The sequence below is a fragment of the Callithrix jacchus genome, chromosome 19 (genome assembly GCF_049354715.1).
Source record: "Callithrix jacchus isolate 240 chromosome 19, calJac240_pri, whole genome shotgun sequence".
Taxonomy (NCBI): domain Eukaryota; kingdom Metazoa; phylum Chordata; class Mammalia; order Primates; family Cebidae; genus Callithrix; species Callithrix jacchus.
The window spans coordinates 27,813,939-27,833,800 of NC_133520.1; the positions used below are offsets into that span (position 1 = coordinate 27,813,939).

The 19,862-nt window shown below is 36.8% G+C and overlaps 1 protein-coding gene and 1 long non-coding RNA gene across 7 annotated transcripts in view; one reads left to right on the forward strand and one right to left on the reverse strand.

The window, feature by feature from the left end:
* CAMSAP2 (calmodulin regulated spectrin associated protein family member 2) overlaps positions 1-19,862 on the forward strand; it is a 181,099-nt gene that overhangs the window by 120,543 nt on the left and 40,694 nt on the right. For all 6 annotated transcript variants that reach the window (XM_078356781.1, XM_078356782.1, XM_035281050.3 and 3 more), the window contains 2 exons: positions 9,313-9,474; positions 17,432-17,515. In XM_078356781.1, coding sequence (XP_078212907.1) covers positions 9,313-9,474; positions 17,432-17,515 — 246 coding nt within the window. The remainder of the gene's footprint in view (positions 1-9,312; positions 9,475-17,431; positions 17,516-19,862) is intronic.
* Positions 9,559-13,923, reverse strand: LOC144580383 (uncharacterized). Its single transcript, XR_013529804.1, has 2 exons — positions 13,501-13,923; positions 9,559-13,361 (listed from the first exon to the last, which is right to left on the reverse strand). It is a non-coding gene; the product is annotated as an uncharacterized LOC144580383 (long non-coding RNA).

Sequence of the window (19,862 nt, forward strand, 5' to 3'; positions counted from 1 at the left end):
ATTTGCTTCCTAAAAATTTGGGTAGAATTAAATAGCAGCTAAATCAGTATCATTGTGCTGATAGTCACATGCTAGCCATCATACTTTTTGACTTGCTCTGTATACTTCATTCATATATATAATCGGGGAGGTCCAAATAAAATAAAAATAGCAGTTTTGTGCCATCAATTGTTTAACCATATGTCATATTGTTAAGATTTTGAAACTCTTCAGAGAGGTATTTTGAATCTCATGAAAGTCACTCCTCTTGCCAGGGCGGCCACATGCACAGTTCCACCTGGGTATAGCAGAGTAGCAGTGGCACTCTTTGGTCTTGATTGTGTTTAATACAGATTGGATATAATAGCAGTATGTCTGGAACAGCAATGCCGTAATCTTCTTGTAGTTTACTACTAAAATATTTGCTGTTCAGTGTATATTCCTAACCCATATTTTAAAAAAATCAATTGGCCATAGATACATGGGTTTATTTCTGGACTCTCAATTCAGTTCCATTGATCTCTATACCAGTACCACATTGTCTTGATTATTGTTGCTTTGTAGTAAGTTTTAAAATCAGGAAGTATAAGTCCTCCTACTTTGTTCCTTTTCAAGATTACTTTGGCTATTGTGAGTCTCTTGAGTTTTAATATGAATTTTAGGATCGGTTTGTCAGTTTCGACAAAGAGGCTTCTTGGGATTCTGATAGAGATCACATTACTTTGTGCACCAATTTGGGAAAGTATTGCCGTCCTAGTAGTATCTAGTCTTCTATCTATCAATAAGGGATGCTTTTCCATTTATCTTGCATTTCTTTCAACAATGATTTTTAGTTTTCAGAGCATAAATTTTCGATTTCTTTTAATGTATTGCAAAGTATTTCATTCTGTTTGATTGTAAATAGAATTGTTTTCTTAATTTCGTTTTCAGATTGTTTATTGTGAATATATGTGTTTAGAAACGAAATTGCTTATTGTAGATTGATCTTGTATCCTACAACCTTAGTGAACTCTTTTGCTGGTTCTAATTGTTTTATCGGATTCCTTAGGATTTTTTATATATACGATCATGTCATTTGCAAATAGGGATAGTTTAACTTCTTTCTTTCTGATCTGGATGCCATGTCAGGTACTTTTTTGTTACTGCAGTTTGAGCAGTATTATTATTTTACCAGAAAAAAATATTTACTCTCAGTATGTGGGTTTTATAAAGGTTTCTAGATTCTTTGGGTTATTTTTTAATTTATTTTAAATTACTGTATTATGCAAAATTGTGCAGTAAACACCACAGGAGTTACGAGAAAAGCTGGTGAGATCACTTTTACGTTGTTTTAAAATATCAGGAATCTAATAAAAATGGTGGTACAATTTAATGGTTAAAATATACATACATACTGTAATATGTATGGTATTTCATTTTGAAAAAAGCTGTTTTCTTATGGAAGTAGCATTAAAGGTCACAGCACATGAGTTGTGAAGTGTCCTGTCTGAAATAGGACAGAAAATGATAACACCAGAGAACATTATAATACCAGATGAGGAAGATGAGGGTATAGCTCATGTTCCACATGGTGAACTGAAGTAAGTGGTAGATGGCTGAGATGTGTATGCGTTTATGTATTCCTACATGTCTCAGTACAGCTGTGAGTGATTTTTTGCATTCACCTAGTGTTTCTGGTGAACAACGCTATGCATAAACAAACTGCAATTCATGTTATACTCAGATCATTCCCTAATATTCCAGTTGCATTGAAGCAAATGTGTATTTTCAAAACAGAACTATTTCTGTCAAATATTTGCTCCTCTAATTGCAAAATGAAAGCCAATCTAATTCAGTTTGCAAAAATTTGCTTTATACAAAATTTATCCAGAAAAAATTCCTCTAGTACTAAAAGGCAAGAACATTGTAAAATATCTGAAGGTTATTAAAGCCTACACCATCTAAATTACATTTAGATCCCATAAGCTAAAAGCTAGAGTCAGATGGCAGTATCTAAGATGAAATCTTGAGAATCGATGGTATCCTTGTTTTCTTTCTCATAGTCTATTTAACTCATCTTAGTACTTTGGCAATAACAAAAGATTTATTGAGAAATACTAGGGCCAACATGGAGGAATGGCAAGTACATGAGCTTGATAATAGACTGGGGTTTTGAATCCTAGTTCTAATTCTTACTAACTCTGTGACCAAATGTAGATACTCATCTTGAGATTTCCTAATTTATAAAATGATATATCATCTCAGTAGGATTGCACATGGTGTTTTACTTTTATGTCCATGTAAATTAAAGATAAATGAAACTTATGGAAAACTTTATATAAATAAATATGTAAAATATTTTCTAAATTGGAATAACTTTGAAAAACTATAGAGTATAATATGAATATGTGGTATGTACCATTTTAGCAGAATAACTAATCCTTCATGTTCGTGATTAAGTATTGTATTTCCTCTTAAATCCTTGTGGGAGTACTTGGGTATAGAAGGCATTCTAGCCACTTCATTAGTCCAAGACCTAAGTTCATTTTAGGATGTTTTTTCAGTTCTTTTTTTTTTTGAGAGGGAGTTTCGCTCTTGTTACCCAGGCTGGAGTACAATGGCGTGATCTCGGCTCACCACAACCTCCACCACCTGGGTTCAGGCAATTCTCCTGCCTCAGCCTCCTGAGCAGCTGGGATTACAGGCACGCACCACCATGCCCAGCTAATTTTTTGTATTTGTAGTAGAGACGGGATTTCACCATGTTGACCAGGATGGTCTTGATCTCTTGACCTCATGATCCACCCGCCTCGGCCTCCCAAAGTGCTGGGATTACAGGCGTGAGCCACAGCGCCTGGCCTTTTTTCAGTTCTATGTCTAAATCTGATGCAGGAATAATAAAAACCATGCAGTAGTAGAACTTCTATCTTAATTTATGAGACTAAGAAACGTCTTATAACACTTAAAAGCTTTCCTTTCTTTAATAGGTTTAACCTTCATTTCTAATACATAAGTGTAATATATTTTTGCTTAGACTCCACTGGTTGGAGATGATACAAATATAACTCTTGTAACATAGATATGGTGCCTAATGGTGGCCTTTGGATGGTACTTCAGCTCTTACCTGGTAAAGTCCCTGGGATTCCACATTCCCCAAATCCTTTTCTTTTCATTGAAATGCCAAGTAGCTCTCTGGTTTTTTCTTTCATAACTACAATTCCTACCGCTGCTCTTAGATGTCATGCTGTGCTCTGCCACCTGGTGGTCGCAATGTACACTGTCATTTCTGTTGCTGCTGCGGTTGCTTCCTACTGCAACACTGAGAGTCAAGGTGCAGAGGTTGGGATTCAGTCTGCGGGTGTGATGTTCAGTGATACGGGCTCTGGAGGCAGAGGTCTAAGTTTGAATCCCTAGATCACTGCCTCCTTGCTGTGTAACCTTGGACAGGTTATACAGTTTTCTTATCTGTAAAATAGGTATAGTACTAGTGTTTACCTCACAAGATCGTTATATTAAATTAACTTAATACAAATGTTGAGAACATTACATACTGAAAACAGTACATGATAGAAAATAGTAAAATGCTGAAAACAGTAGGTGACACATAACAGTGTTCGCTATTGGTTTTTCATTTGTTTGTTTTTTTGTTTTGTTTTGAGACAGAGTGTTGCTCTTGTTGCCCAGGCTTGAGTGCAGTGGCGCGATCTCAGCTCACTGCAATCTCTGTCTCCTGGGTTCAAGCAATTCTCCTAGCTTAGCCTCCCGAAGTAGCTGGGATTGCAGGTGCCTGCCACCACACCCAGCTAATTTTTTTGTGTTTTTAGTAGAGACAGGGTTTCACCATGTTGGCCAGGCTGGTCAATTCCTGACTTCAGGTGAACCACCTGCCTGGGCCTCCCAAAGTGCTGTGATTACAGGTGTGAGCCACCGCGCCCAGCCAGCTATTGTTATTATTCTGATCTGAATGCTTTAGGTAAGCAATTAAATGCGTATATTTTATTTGGAGCTATCATAGCTCCAAACTGATTGATTTTAGCCTTGAGTTTATTTTTTAATGTTTATCTTTTCTAAATCCATTATGTATATACTTTCTGTTATACATAATTTCAAATTATCATTATCTCATATTGTTAAGAAGTTAAAAAAAACACATTAAAATGTAAGTGTTCTTTTTTTTTTTTTTTTTTAATTTTTTATTGGATTATAGGTTTTGGGGTACATGAGCAGAGCATGCAAGACAGTTGCGTAGGTACACACATGGCAGTGTGCTTTGCTTTTCTTCTCCCCTTCACCCACATTTGGCATTTCTCCCCAGGCTATCCCTCCCCACCTCCCCCTCCCACTGGCCCTCCCCTTTTCCCCCCAATAGACCCCAGTGTTTAGTACTCCCCTTTCTGTGTCCATGTGTTCTCATTTTTCATCACCCACCTATGAGTGAGAATATGTGGTGTTTCATTTTCTGTTCTTGTGTCAGTTTGCTGAGGATGATGTTTTCCAGATTCATCCATGTCCCTACAAACGACACGAACTCATCATTTCTGATTGCTGCATAATATTCCATGGTGTATATGTGCCACATTTTTCCAATCCAGTCTATTATCAATGGGCATTTGGGTTGATTCCAGATCTTTGCTATTGTAAACAGTGCTGCAATGAACATTCTTGTACATGTGTCCTTATAGTAGAACGATTTATAGTCTTTTGGATATATACCCAGTAATGGGATTGCTGGGTCAAATGGAATTTCTATTTCTAAGGCCTTGAGGAATCGCCACACTGTCTTCCACAATGGTTGAACTAATTTACACTCCCACCAACAGTGTAAAAGTGTTCCTTTTTCTCCACATCCTCTCCAGCATCTGTTGTCTCCAGATTTTTTAATGATCGCCATTCTAACTGGCGTGAGATGGTATCTCAATGTGGTTTTGATTTGCATCTCTCTGATGACCAGTGACGATGAGCATTTTTTCATATGATTGTTGGCCTCATATATGTCTTCTTTCGTAAAGTATCTGTTCATATCCTTTGCCCACTTTTGAATGGGCTTGTTTGTTTTTTTCCTGTAAATCTGCTTGAGTTGTTTGTAAATTCTGGATATCAGCCCTTTGTCAGATGGGTAGACTGCGAAAATTTTTTCCCATTCTGTTGGTTGCCGATCCACTCTAGTGACTGTTTCTTTTGCCGTGCAGAAGCTGTGGAGTTTCATTAGGTCCCATTTGTCTATTTTGGCTTTTGTTGCCAATGCTCTTGGTGTTTTGTTCATGAAGTCCTTGCCTACTCCTATGTCCTGGATAGTTTTGCCTAGATTTCCTTCTAGGGTTTTTATGGTGCCAGGTCTTATGTTTAAGTCTTTAATCCATCTGGAGTTAATTTTAGTGTAAGGTGTCAGGAAGGGGTCCAGTTTCTGCTTTCTGCACATGGCTAGCCAGTTTTCCCAACACCATTTGTTAAACATGGAATCCTTGCCCCATTGCTTGTTTTTGTCAGGTTTATCAAAGATTGTATAGTTGTATGTATGTTGTGTTGCCTCCGGTGCCTCTGTGTTGTTCCATTGGTCTATATCTCTGTTTTGGTACCAGTACCATGCTGTTTTGATTACTGTAGCCTTGTAGTATAGTTTGAAATCCGGTAGTGTGATGCCCCCCGCTGTGTTCTTTTTGCTTAGAATTGACTTGGCTATGCGGGCTCTCTTTTGGTTCCATATGAAGTTCATGGTGGTTTTTTCCAGTTCTGTGAAGAAAGTCAATGGTAGCTTGATGGGGATAGCGTTGATTCTGTAAATTACTTTGGGCAGTATAGCCATTTTCACGATATTAATTCTTCCTAACCATGAACATGGAATGTTTCTCCATCTGTTTGTGTCCTCTCTGATTTCGTTGAGCAGTGGTTTGTAGTTCTCCTTGAAGAGGTCCCTTACGTTCCTTGTGAGTTGTATTCCAAGGTATTTTATTCTTTTTGTAGCAATTGCGAATGGCAGTTCGCTCTTGATTTGGCTTTCTAAAAATGTAAGTGTTCTTAAAGTGAGTGAATATCATGTGGAAATTACCATAGCACAATAGTAGAATTTTTTAGAAATTTGTTTTTTAAATTTAGGAAATTAATCAGTGAAATGAGCTTTGTTCTGAAAATGTATTACTAATTGTACTTAGTGTTTATTATTCCAGTTCTTGAAGTAAACTATAGATTTTATTTGTGTTTTTTACATACTATAACAAGGTAATTTCTAAGTTTTACTTTTATTCATTCGTTTTCCCTTTCTGGGGTGTGTGTGTGTGTCTGCCTGCCTGCCTGTCTGTGGTATTCAAATATTATTATGGTATGATATTCTGCTTTTCTTGTTTCTGTGCTGTTCCCTTCTGTTTCTGTTCTGTTTCCTTCCTTTTTTATATTTTTATTTATATAAAACATTATTATAGGATGGTATTTTTTTCACTCAATTTTATATTGTACATATTTCCCTTATTGTTAAATAGTTTAATATATCATAAATTACTCATTTTGATTGGATATTGTTTTCTTTTTGTATATAATATAATAATGGTTATTTTTATTCATACAGCATTTTTCTCCTCATATATTTGTAAAACAGATTGCCAAAAGGAGTCTTAAGAGTACATGAGTGATTTTGTGGTTCTTGAAATATTTTCCCACATTTTTATCCAAAAGCATTGTGCTTTTTAATGCTATGAAACACAGATTTACTAATGCTATTAAGTACGAATTTCCTTTCACCCATAAAACATTGTCTAGGAACAAAAGTGAAAAAGACAAGATCCCTGCTCCCCAGGGCTGGAGTATAATAGAGAGGATACATACAGATGAATGACTAAAGGAAAAGGCAGCAACATTGTGAGTCTGAAGGAGGAACTGGGATAGTTAGACAGTAGCAGTGTAGAAAATACTTCTTAAGAGGAGATAGAATATGAAAATATGGTTTAAATTTGAAATAATTTTTGACGCGAATTTTTCTGTCTTGTGTGTTGTTTGTCATTTCCGAAACCTATTGTTTTACTTTGTAACAAAATGACCTAACTCCTGCCAGCTGCATGATATGGTAGAAAGAGCACACAGGTTTGAACAAATTGCTTAATTGCCTAAACTTCAGTTTCTGCACATATAAAATATGAAGGATACTTCCTTTAGAGAGTTTTGAGGATTATAGAAACTGTATTTTATCTGTTTTCTCCAGCCTTATTTTAAAAAATATTTGAAATGTAGGAATTAACATATTAGTAAAGTATTTAGTACAGTATATGGCACATAAGTTAGATTTAGTAAGAAGGAGTCACCATTGGTTTTTTGATTGCCAGTGTTAAACGTTCTGCTTCATACAAAGCATCAGCTTTCTCGTAAATACTGCTAAGTTTTCTAGAGGCTAGAACCTCACCTCCTAAAGGATCAGAATTCACTTCCTCAACCTCCAGAGTAAACCCAGCTCTTCAGTCTTTATAGTAACCAATAGGCTGGCTCCTTTCCTTCCTTTCCTTTCTTTAGCCCCTGCTAGTTGCCAGGGACCATGTTAGATGTAGCGAATCGGAAGATAACTGAAATAATGTCCTACACTGTCTACCTAGAGAGTCACATGTCAGAGATCAGTGGTTCTCAGCCCTGGTGGCTGCTCATTAGCATCACCTGGGGAAGCTGTTTAAAAATACCAGTGCCCATGCCATACTTTAGATAATTTAGAAGTTAATACAAGCAGAAACAATATTCTGTAGGACTCTGTACTCATTGATAGGATGAGTGAGTCTTTTGATTGAAAAGAGAATTGGAAAAAGCTTCACAATTAGAGTAACATTCAAACCATTGACAAAACTTTGTATTGTTAAGAGGACAAAAAGCCAGGGCACAAAAGCTTGAAAACTGGTTGAGAAGGAAATGGTAGATTATAAGGACAGACTAACAAGTACAAACCAGCTAATAAGAAAGAAATTTTACCTCTGGTAAGAAGTTCAGACTTCATTATGTAGAAAATGAGGTAGACTTTATGAGAGAATGATATGATGCAGTCTCTGATTTGGAAAAAAACTAGCCACTAGTTTATAATATTGTCAAAAAAAATTCTAGATGGAATTAAAGTTATAAAAAAATAGTGGATAATATTTCTATATTTTGGGGTTGGAGAAGACCTTTATAAACATGTTGTCAACTCCAAAGCCATAAAGGAGAACATTGAGATTAACAGATTTTACCAAGTAAATATTTAAAACTCTACAACAAAAGGTACTCTAAAGTTGAAAGTCTAGAGACAAACTAGGGGAAAGTATTTGCTACCTGAATGACGGAAGGCTAAAGTACCTAATATATAATGAGCTCTTACAGATCCGTGAAGAGTAGGCAAAAGATTTGAGCAGGTAGCTTTCCAAAGAAGAAATACAAATGGTTGCTAAAGCATGTAAAAGGATGCTTATCTTCAGGAATAATCAGGATTGTGAAGTCAAACAAGAGTGGGATCTTTTAAACTTTCATGTTGGTACAGATTTTTAAAAGTGAATAATATCTAATGTTAAAAATTTGTAGAAACAGGCAGGCTGATAACATTGTTGGTGGGCGACAGGTTGGTGTAACCTTTCTGTATAGTAGATTAACGGTTATCTATCAAAACTTAAACTGTGGTTGTCCTTGGAACCAGTAGCCACAACTAAGAATTATCCCTGGGGAAATACAATGTTGTAACATTGTTTGTAATGCCGAACAGTGTAAATGTATACATACTTGATAGGCATTAAACTTTTTTGTAGGAATATATACTAGACTGAAGAAACTGCTGGGGGAGGGGCACTTTATATACTCCTGTAATGTTTGGGATTTTTTTAGAACCATCTATAACAGTTTTTGTGTGTCCTAGATGAATTAGATGAGGAAGAAGTTGGAGGCAGGAAAATCAGTTAAAGAACTTTTTTTGCCTTGTTCAGGTGTGAGAAGTATTTTGGTCTGAATTGGAACTATGACAGTCAGAATGAGGAAGAGGGAAGATTTGAAAGATATAGAATCTATAAACTTTTACTATGTGGGTGGGAAGAATGAGGAAAGACCATCAAAGATGGTTCTGAAGTTGGTAAGTTGTATTGCTGAGTAAGCAACTATGACCTTAAAAAAATAGGAAAAACAGAAAAAGAAGCATCTTTGGAGTCGAAGATAATGAGTATCTTAAATATAGATCCTCAATAAGTATTTGAATAATAAATTAGTTTGGGTCAGTTAGCAAATCTTTAGCATGTTCAATTTATGCTTTCTTATTAAGGCTTCTGTGGTTTTTCTGCTGCTTGTTAAGAGATGTCATTAACATTTCAAAATATATAAACAGCAATTTCCAAGTATAATTTTAAAGCTATTTTTTCTTTATATTTTCAGAGTGCACATTTGGCCATGATAGATACCCTCATGATGGCTTACACAGTAGAAATGGTCAGTATAGAAAAAGTAATTGCGTGTGCTCAACAGTATTCAGCTTTTTTTCAAGCCACGGATCTGCCCTATGATATCGAGGATGCTGTCATGTACTGGATAAATAAGGTAGGATTATACTCACCTGAGTAAACTGCATCTCATAGCCAGAAAACATGAAATTCTAAATTGTACATTGTCATTTCATTACTCTTTTTGTTTTAAATCAATGTGCAAACTTAAGTTGTAAAATATATTAAAATTTCTTTTATTAAAAAAAGCTTAAAATGATGAAAATAGATTCTATATACTCAGCAATATTTATAATTACTCTTTTTTTTTTTTTTTTGAGATGGAGTCTCGCTCTGTCAGGCTGGAGCGAAGTGGTGAGATCTTGGCTTACTGCAACCTCCGCCTTTCAGGTTCAAGCAATTCTTGTGCCTTGGCCTCCCAAGTAGCTGGGATAACAGACATTTGCCACCACCCCAGCTAATTTTTGTATTTTTAGTAGAGACGGGGTTTCGCCATGTTGGCCAGGTGGGTCTCAAACTCCTGGCCTCAAGTGATCCGCTGGCCTCGGTTTCCCAAAATACTGGGATTATAGGCATGAGCCATGGCCCCCTGCTAATATTTATAATTACTCTTATTGATTAATCTAGTTCATACCAGATAGTGACAAAATTCAGGACACTCCTAATAGTGAACTATATAGTGGGTGTTCAGTAAATATTTTTGAATTCATTTCAAGAATGAAATAATTTCCTTTCATTCCAATTAGACGATTCGTAGGTTTACTTGAACAATTTGCACTAGATTGAATTGATTGTGGATTCCTCTTCTTGGAAATTTTTATGGAACTGTGATTTGTGTTTTGAAGATGCTTCCATTGTCAGCTTATCACTCCCTTTGCCAATTTGAGTAGTTAATTTGTCTTGATCCACTTTCACTTAAAATTGTCACCCAAGAGAAAATTAAACCTTATTTGAAGACAAGCACTAAACAGATTTAAAAGAAGTTCTATCTCCATGTATCCTTTCTTGAAAGCTTGCAATAAAAAGCTAAATGTAAACACTGCTATTACAGCTATCTTCATTATCCGTAATATCAGTATCATTGTAGAAGAACTGTTTTTTAATACTTTGCTGCTCTGGAGTTCCTTTATTTCTTCATTTCTAGTAATCTTTTCCCCACTCCTTCTCAGCTATAGAGAATCACAGTCTCATTCTAGTCCCGTTCATCTTGAGAAACTATGCAACCTTCACATCTCATTACAGACTTCCCATTCTTGAACAATTTCTCCTATCCTCTTAGCTCACTTATTTTAAATATTAATTTCTAAAATGTTCAACCTCATTATGACTTCCAAACCACTGAGCCTATTAATTTCTCACAGTCTTTCTGGACTTCATATTTGTCCATCTTGAACTTAGATTTTTGTAAGTACCATCAGTTCTTAATGTTTCCCCTTCCCTCCCTGTTACTCATTTGGTAATAGCTCAGATGGTTTAGCTCAGTTACCCATTTTATTTCTAATCTGCACTTGCAGAGGCAAATATTGCTGGAGAAATTTCCACAAGGAAGTTGGCTTCACTTTAAGTTCACAAGCACTAACTTCACATAGACACTCAGCCACTCACTGCCAGTCCAACAAATGTGTCCCTAAGTTTGCTTTCCCATGCTTCATGACAACTATTTTACCCGTTTTCCTCTAGACCTTCTGTAAACGTTTCCCTGCTACTGTCAGCTAAATTTGACTTTTCTTTTCTTGAGACCTTTAGGTGGGAATTGTCTTGTTTTTATACTGGCAAATTTGTAAACAGTTTTGCATCAGCACTCACTGCCTTTCTTTTGTCCTACTCTTAGAATGGAGAATTTCCCCCCTCACATCAAATATGAGTTCTCTACCACTTCCCTTTTTCATGGTCATTCGTCCTCTGTCAGTTCTTACATTTTAATGTACATAAGAATCACCTGGTATATTAGTCCATTTTCTTCTTATAACAGAATACCTGAAACTGGGTGATTTATAACAAAAGTGGATTTATTGCTTACAGCTATAGAGGCTAAAGAATTCCAGGTCAAGAGGCCGCTGGTGAGAGCCTTCTTGCTAAGTGGGGACTCTGCAGAGTTGTGAGGCAGCACAGGCCATCCCATGGCTGAGCATGTTAGCTGAGGTCTATCTTCCCTGTCTTATAAAGCTGCCAGTGAGAGCCCATTAATGCATTAATATGTAAATTGGGTCTGCTCTCATAACCCAATCACCTCTTAAAGGTCCCACCTTTCAATACTGCCACAGGTGAGATTCAGTTTCAACATGAATTTCAGAGGGGGTGCAAATATTGAAACCATAGAACCTGGGCACGTGTTAAGATGCCTGATCTGAATGAGATATCTAGGGTGGAGCTGGAGAGTCTGCATTTCTAACAAGCTCCAGGTGATACTAATGCTGCTGGTCTGGGACCACACTGTTATTCGTTCACTCCCACATTGTCTGACTCTTGCTTCCTACTGAATCATTCTCATAAGAATACAGACTTGCGCTGGGCGCAGTGGCTCATGCCTGTAATCCCAGCACTTTGGGAGGTCAAGGCAGGCAGATCACCTAGGGTCAGCAGTTCAAGACTAGCCTGGCCAACATGGTGAAACCCTGTCTCTACTAAAAATACAAAAATTAGCTGGATGTGGTGGCAGGCGCCTATAATCCCAGCTACTCAGGAGGCTGAGATAGGAGAATTGCTTGAAGCTGGAAGGCAAAGGTTGCAGTGAGCCGAGATCGTGCCACTGCACTCCAGCCTGGGCAACGGAGCGAGACTCTGTCTCAAAAAAAAAAAAAAAAAAAAAGAATACAGACTTGGAGGCCAGGTACAGTGACTCATGCCTGTACTCCCAGCACTTGGGAGGCTGAGGTGGGTGGATCACCTTAGGTCAGGAGTCCAAGACCAGCCTGACCAACATGGCGAAACCATGTCTCTACTAAAAACACAAATATTAGCCGGGCATGGTGGCACACAGCCGTAGTCCCAGCTACTTGGGAGGCTGAGACAGGCAAATCACTTGAACCCAGGAGGTGGAGGTTGAGGTGACTTGAGATTGTACCACTGCACTCCAGCCTGGGCAACAAGCAGGACTCTGTCTCAAAAAGAAAAAAAACAACAAAAAAAATCAGACTTGTTTTAGTGTCTTCCATCCTAAGAAACAAAACTTCCCCATCCAAATACAACCCTATTTCTCCATACAACAGAGCCTCTCAAAAGTTGTTTGCTATTGCTTTAGCCTACTCTCATCTCTCCGCCATACCCATTCCTACCCTGAAATTGTTCCTGAGTTAGTCAGAAAGGCAAATCCAATCAATATTTTTTCTGTCCGTTATTTAAACTCATTCGTTACTTCTGAAGCATGAACCACCCTCCTGAAGTTTCAGTGGAAAACCCAAGGTGTTTACCAAGCCTTCCTTACTTGGTGGGATTTGAACACCAAACTCTGTCTCCCCTGTAGTGGCAGTTTCTTTGGCTTCTCAGTAGTTGTCTTCTCCCTGCACTTCTTAGAATCTTTCCTATACATGCACAGTCCAGGGTGCAGCCAAGAATGCAGATTTTGGGCCTCCCGCATTACCTTTCCTAGAATATTCCTCCTTCATATCCAGCTACTCTAGCAGTGCCAGATTCCTCCCTTGATTCTTCCTGCCAACCACACTACAGTTTTTTCATTGAGTTCTAGTCACAGTGCACAGTTAAAGTGGGGTAAGGCCATATAAACATGGATTTCACTCAGTGTGTTTCTTTCTTTCTGAAGTTGAATTCTTTCTTGCTTCTGCTTGCTCTTGGTTGCTCACCAGTACCTCCAACAGATGCTTTATATACTTTGTCCAGAGTTTATCAACTCTCTCTGTGCAGGGCTTAGTGTGATGCATGTTATTCCACTGTTACCAGAACCAGAATTCTAGAAGTATCTTTTTACAGTGCAGCTTGGATCATGTCATTCCTTTGCTCAAAACTCTTCAGTGGCTTCACTTTACCCTTAAAATGAAACATAAAATGTATCATGGTTTGCAAGGTACTACCTAATCCTGACCCTGTGTACTCCATACGAGGCACATGGCCACTGTTCCCCTTTCTCACCTCTTTGACTTCATTCCCACTGTTTGCCCTTTCTCACCTCTGAGCCATTGAACACGATGTTTCCTATTCCTGGGTAGCTCAGCTTCCAGCTTTCTGCATGGCTTAGTGCTTCTGCTTCCATCAGCTTGGATAGCACTTTTTCCTGACAACCTTATCTAAATGAAGTGCTCTATCAACCTTAGTTTTCTATACTCTAACAATCTACTTTTTTTCTTTTATAGCACTTTTCAGACTTTCTATCATTTAATTTTTTAAAATCTGTCTTCCCGACTAGAACAGTCCGTGTGAGGATAGGTACAATGAACTTTTTATTTCCAGTGCCTATGATGACCTTCTTTTTTCTCTTCAGTTCTAGTGTCTAGACTAGCACAGTGTTTGGTAAAGAGATGATATTTAATAAACACTGACTAAATTTATAAAGAGAAGAGATAGTTTCAGCCATCGAATTAAATTAGGCACTTTAGAACTTTGGAAATCTCAGAATTAAGGAAATCATGTAACAGGAATGTTCAGCACCATTATGCAGTCATAGCCACCGCGTTCCATTTTCAAATTAGGTTTAAAACAATTTGATTTAACCTGAACTGCAGTGTATTTTTTCCCTTGCTCCATTCTACCAGCCCCAGCTATTTTTTAGTCTCACATTATGACTTCACCCATGCCTCTCAGATTTAGTATATATTTTCTCCTTCTGGCTCTTGTTTTGGCTCATCCTAACCCAGTTGCCTTTTTTCCTGGATAGTGCATCCACAAGTATATAAAAACCTACCAAAGACAAATGGCAGTAACATGGCTAAAACAATTATCAGCATAGTGGCTAAAATGAATTTAAACTTAAAAACAGAAAAGCAAAATCAGAGAACATAAGATTATATTGAATGACTGAATCATGCAGAGGTACACAAAAATTTTGAATATGTTACCCTTATATTATTTGGCTCTACCTCTGTTTCAGATCTCATTTTGTAACTTCTTTGGGTTCACTCTGTCATTCTATTACTTAAACATGGCAAGTATTTTTCCTACCACAGGGCTTTTGCTTATGTTTTTCATTTACTCTTTGGAATGCTGTTTCCTCTACTTTTTCTGTAGCCAGCTTGTTCTCTTTAAGATCTCAGTTAAAGTTACTTCTTTTTTTTTTTTTTCCTGTTCTGAAGTGAATGAATTGAACCAAAAAAGTTACTTCTTAAAGAAATTGTCTTAGTCTGTTTGGGCTGCGATGCCTTAGCCTAGGTAGTTTATAAGCAACAGAAATTCATTGCTAGTAGTTCTGAAAGTTGGGAATTCCCAGAACAAGGTGCTAACAGATTCAGTTTTTGGTGAGGACTTGCTCTCTGCTTCAAAATGGCAGCTTCCTGCTGCGTCCTCACATGGTTGAAAGACCACCGTGCCCTTTCAATTGCCTTTATAAAGGAACCAACCTCGTATACCAGGGCAGAGCCTCATGAATTAATCATGCCCTGAAAGGCTCCACCTCTTTTTTTTTTTTTTTTTTTTTTTGAGATGGATTTTTTTGCTCTTGTTGCCCAGGCTGGAATGCAGTGGGTCAATCTCAGCTCACTACAACCTCTACCTCCCAGATTCAAGTGATTGTTCTGCCTCAGCCTTTCGAATAGCTGAGATTACAGGCACATACCACCATGCCTGACTAATTTTTGTATTTTTAGTAGAAATGAGGTTTCACCATGTTAGCCAGGCTGGTCTTGAACTCCTGACCTCAGATGATCTGCCCATCTTAGCCTCCCAAAGTGCTGGGATTACAGGCGAGAGCCACCTCACCTGGCCACCACCTCTTAATATTAACACATTGGGGATTAAGTTTTAAATATGAACTCGTGGAGGGCAAACATTTAGACCAAAGCAAAGGCCTTGTCTGATAAAACCGTCTTGTCTAAAATAGGTCTTCCTGCTCCCAGTATTTTCTACTCACATTTTAATTAATTTATAGCATTTACCAATGGTTTTTGTTGTTGTTGTTCTATCTCTCATGTTTCATGAGGACAGGAATCATTTTGGCTTTGTACTCCATTGTATAGTTAGCTTCTTAATACAGTATCTGGCACATAACAGTAAATATCTGTTGAATGTGTAATAAATGAGTGGTGCTTTAAAATGTTAATTTGTGACCACTTTGCTTTTTGGACAGATTCAGATAAAAGTTTATTTAAAAATGAAGATATTTTCTCAGTGGGGAAAAAAAAAAATAAAAACAAGGATTATTTCCAAACTGGCAGATCAATTATGACTCTCTGACAATGAATTAGGAAGTATTTGCTTTTTAACTTAAAAAAGAAAATGAGGCTGGGTGTGGTGGCTCATGCCTGTAATCTCAACACTTTGGGAGGCTGAGGCAGGTGGATTGCTTGAGTCCAGGAGTTTAAGGCCAACCTGGGAAACAAGGTGAAACCCTGTCTCTACCAAGACAAAACAAAACAAAATAAACAAAAAAAACAAGAATTAGCTAAGGTATGGTGGTGCATACCTGTGGTCCCAGCTATTCGAGAAGGTGAGACGGGAGGATTGCTTGAGCCCAAGAGGCAGAGGTTGTAGCAAGCCGAGATCAGACCACTGTACTCCAGCCTGGGTGACAGAGCAAGACCCATAAAAAAGAGGCAGGTGGGTAGTCGTGTGGGAAATGGAAATACTACAAAAGAAACAAATAGAAAACATTATAAACTTTTCCAGGATTTGGTCCTGTCTTCCTCCTTTCCCCCAGTAGGTAAGAGACCAAAATGCTTAAAGATACATGGGTGTTATAAAACTGCTTTTAACACATATATTACCATGATAGAATTGGGATGGGGCCAGTATGGGGCCAGGTGCAGTGGCTCATGCCTGGAGCACTTTTGGAGGCTGAGGTGGGAAGATCACGTGGGGTCTGGAGTCTAAGATAATCCTGGCCAACATGGTGAAACCTCATCGCTAACTAAAAATATTTTAAAGAGTTAGTTAGGCATGATGGTGGGCAGCTGTAATCCCAGCTACTCAGGAGGCTGAGGCAGGAGAATTGCTTGAACCCAGGAGTCAGAAGGTTGCAGTGAGCCAACATGGTGCCACTACACTCCAGCCTGGTGACAGAGTAAGACTCTGTCTCAAAAAAAAAAAAAAAAAAGAATGGTTTTATCAACATGTCAGACAAAAACTACAATCTTCCTGTTAGGAACACCTGACATGCTTGATAAATATAATTAGAAAAGTTTATACTGCAGAGCTGAGATTACAGGAAGAAAAGGGAATTACCAGATGCCAGAAACAAAGTAGGGACTGAAAGTTTTGGTGGCTAATGGCATTAATATTTTCTACAGTGCCATGTTTAATAAATTCAAACTTTTATTGTTACTAGAGTGACCTTAAAATCATTAACTCAAAACCCCAAATTATCTAAAGTCTTCTCAATAAATAATTTATTCTCCCTGTAAACTGTTTTAACTATTTTTGAATTATGGACTGTTTGAATAATCTGATGAGAGATAAATTAGGCTCTCTCCCCAAAAAGTTTTCATATGCTAACATTTTGCATGTGTTTTAACTGGCAGTATGACTGCCCTAAATTCCCCCATGATCATGGACATGTCTGAAATCACACCTTGAGAACTTGATTCATAATATTATTTATGGATAATGAAAACATTAATTTTAGGGGAAATAATTTTCGTTTACTAGTTCTAAAATAGATTGCAAAATTTTTACTTGATATTATTTTGTTTCCTAAGCATTAAAACTGTTATTACTGAGAAGCTTTTTTTCTAGCACTCCAGCAATTCCTGACATATAGTAGGTAGTCAATAACTATCTGATAAATTAATGAATTCTAGAATATCAAATAAGCACCCATAAACTGTTTTTTTTTCTGGTTGTGAAACTGAAATTTTCTTTGAGTGAGACTGATATTTGACATCAGGGCTCTGACGTGTTATTTTATTGTTATATTTGAGTATAAATTCAAATAGATATTTTTATATTTTAAGGTAAATGAACATTTGAAAGACATAATGGAACAAGAACAAAAATTGAAAGAACATCACACAGTTGAAGCTCCAGGAGGTCAAAAGGTATATATGAGACTATATGTTCACATACTTGTATTATTTTGGAAAATGTTAATAGTTGTGTTTATTAAATTATTTTTTAGTGGTGTTAACTGTACCCTAGAAAGCCATGCTGTAAACACTAAGTAAATAGAAGTAAAAATGAAGGTTAATTGGATGATAGGGTTTGTAAAAAAAATTGTTAATGACTAGAACTCAAGTACTGAGGTTCTTTAGTCAAAAATAACAGTTTGTCTTTCTTTAGTAAAATGTATAAAACAACAAGAAAACAATTTTAAATGTTCAGCCTTTATAATGGCTTGCAGCAAAACCAACATTTGACCAACATTTAAAACAATATTCCCAGAATTTTGCTGGGTGCAGTAGCTCACGCCTGTAATCCCAACACTTTGGGAGGCCAAGGCTGTTGAATCACAAGGTCAGGAGTGAGTCTGAGACCAGCCTGACCAGCATGGTGAAACCCCGTCTCCACTAAAAATACACAAATTAGCCAGATATGGTGGTGTGCGCCTGTAATTCCAGCTACTTAGGAGGCGGAGGCAGGAGAATTGCTTGAACTCTTGGCAGAGGTTACAGTGAGCTGAGATTGTGCCACTGCACTCCAGCCTAGGCAACAGAGCGAGACTCTGTCTCAAAAAAATATATATATATATTATGTATCAAAGAAAACCATACATATATATATATGCTTTTACATATATAAAAATATATACTATATATTTTAATATATTATATATAATTACATATTTATATGTATAATTTTATATAATATATATACTTACAATTTCAAAATGTACAGTATGGTTATTCTGTGAAGAAAAAAAAACATTAATATGGATTTATTCTTTAAAAATTTTCAAACAGACTTTTAGAGTTTTCTTCTCTGAAAACTCAGTTGTGTGTTTGTCACATGTTAAGACCAAAGAGTATTTTCTATGATATAGTATATCATATGTCTTTTAAAATATATTGTAATTGGAGCCCTTTAAACATGTTGTATAGTATTAGAATTGAGGTAGTAGAAATTGTGATAATTCAGAAACCTTATTCTCCATTTGGATTAAAGTTTCTTCATTATTACACAGTACTTCTATTATTTTGGGTGTATTCTTATTCTATTAGTCACTGATATCTCCATAAAAAGAGAAAGAAGGAAAAAGGGAAGGAGAAGGGAAGCTGTTCTGTCTCTTATCAACTTTATAATAGAGAAATCTTGTGGAGAACCACCTACAATTTGGTCTTAATTTGACGTTTTGGGATCACAATGCTTTCCCCCATCTAGTTTACTGACTGGCTCCTGAAAATACGATTTGTGCTTAATCCTTCATCCTAACTTTGTTGAGGTCCTTTCCCCTAAAGGTGGATGGGAATGGAATTCTCCTCTTTTTCTATCCCCTAGATTGTCTCATTTTCATGCTCCTGCCAATTTCTGTCTTTGCCTCTTCCCTGTTACACCCCCTAGTCTTTTCTTGTCACCTTCCTTCCCTGTCTCTTTTTCATACCGTAGGAGCTAAAACTTTTGCCTTGGAGGTACGTACAATCCTGCCCCTCAATTTTGCTCCTTGCTTTTGTCAGTAATAAGGTTGAGGTGGCGTAATTCTAAGTTATAAGACTAATGAAATTTCTCTATAGAAATCTCATTTATTATATATGATGGTTAAAGTCTGTCGTACTGCATACATATTGTGAACAAAATGGGGATTTTATATGATAACAGAGGGCCCAATAAACATTTTTTTAATGAAAAAAAATGCCATTTGTATTTCAAACAACCACATAAAGTGATCTTGAAGAAAGACAAGCTGTATGGAACGTAGACACTACTTGTATTACATGGCTTTTACTTTGTCACAGCACTTAGCTCCATGCAGTTGCACATAATAACTGTATGCCAGTTTTTGTTGAATTTGCGACTTGAGTGAATAAATGATTGTGCGCATTATTTTTAAATATTTGAATTAGTATACATTTTTAGTTTAGCATATGCATAGCATTTACCCTTAATTTTCAAATGAATTTTATCCTTTTTCCCCATTGTTTTTGAAAATTATATAATTATAAAATTATATAATTATGTGAAAGCGTTAATTTCACATAATCTTACTGTAGGTTCATATGTCGTCATTATGAAGAAACACACTATCACAGGATAAACTAGGAAAAGGAATCTTGCTCTGTTACCTAACAGTGGAATATTTAGTGTTTGAACTATGTACTTGGTTTAGCTGGAAATATTACCATTCCATTCTTATTTTTTAATTCTGTAAAAGCAAAATTCATATTCCTTTTCTTCTTTCACAAATGAGAGAGAAAATAACTTGCTCTTTCTTTCTTATTACTATGCAGTTGG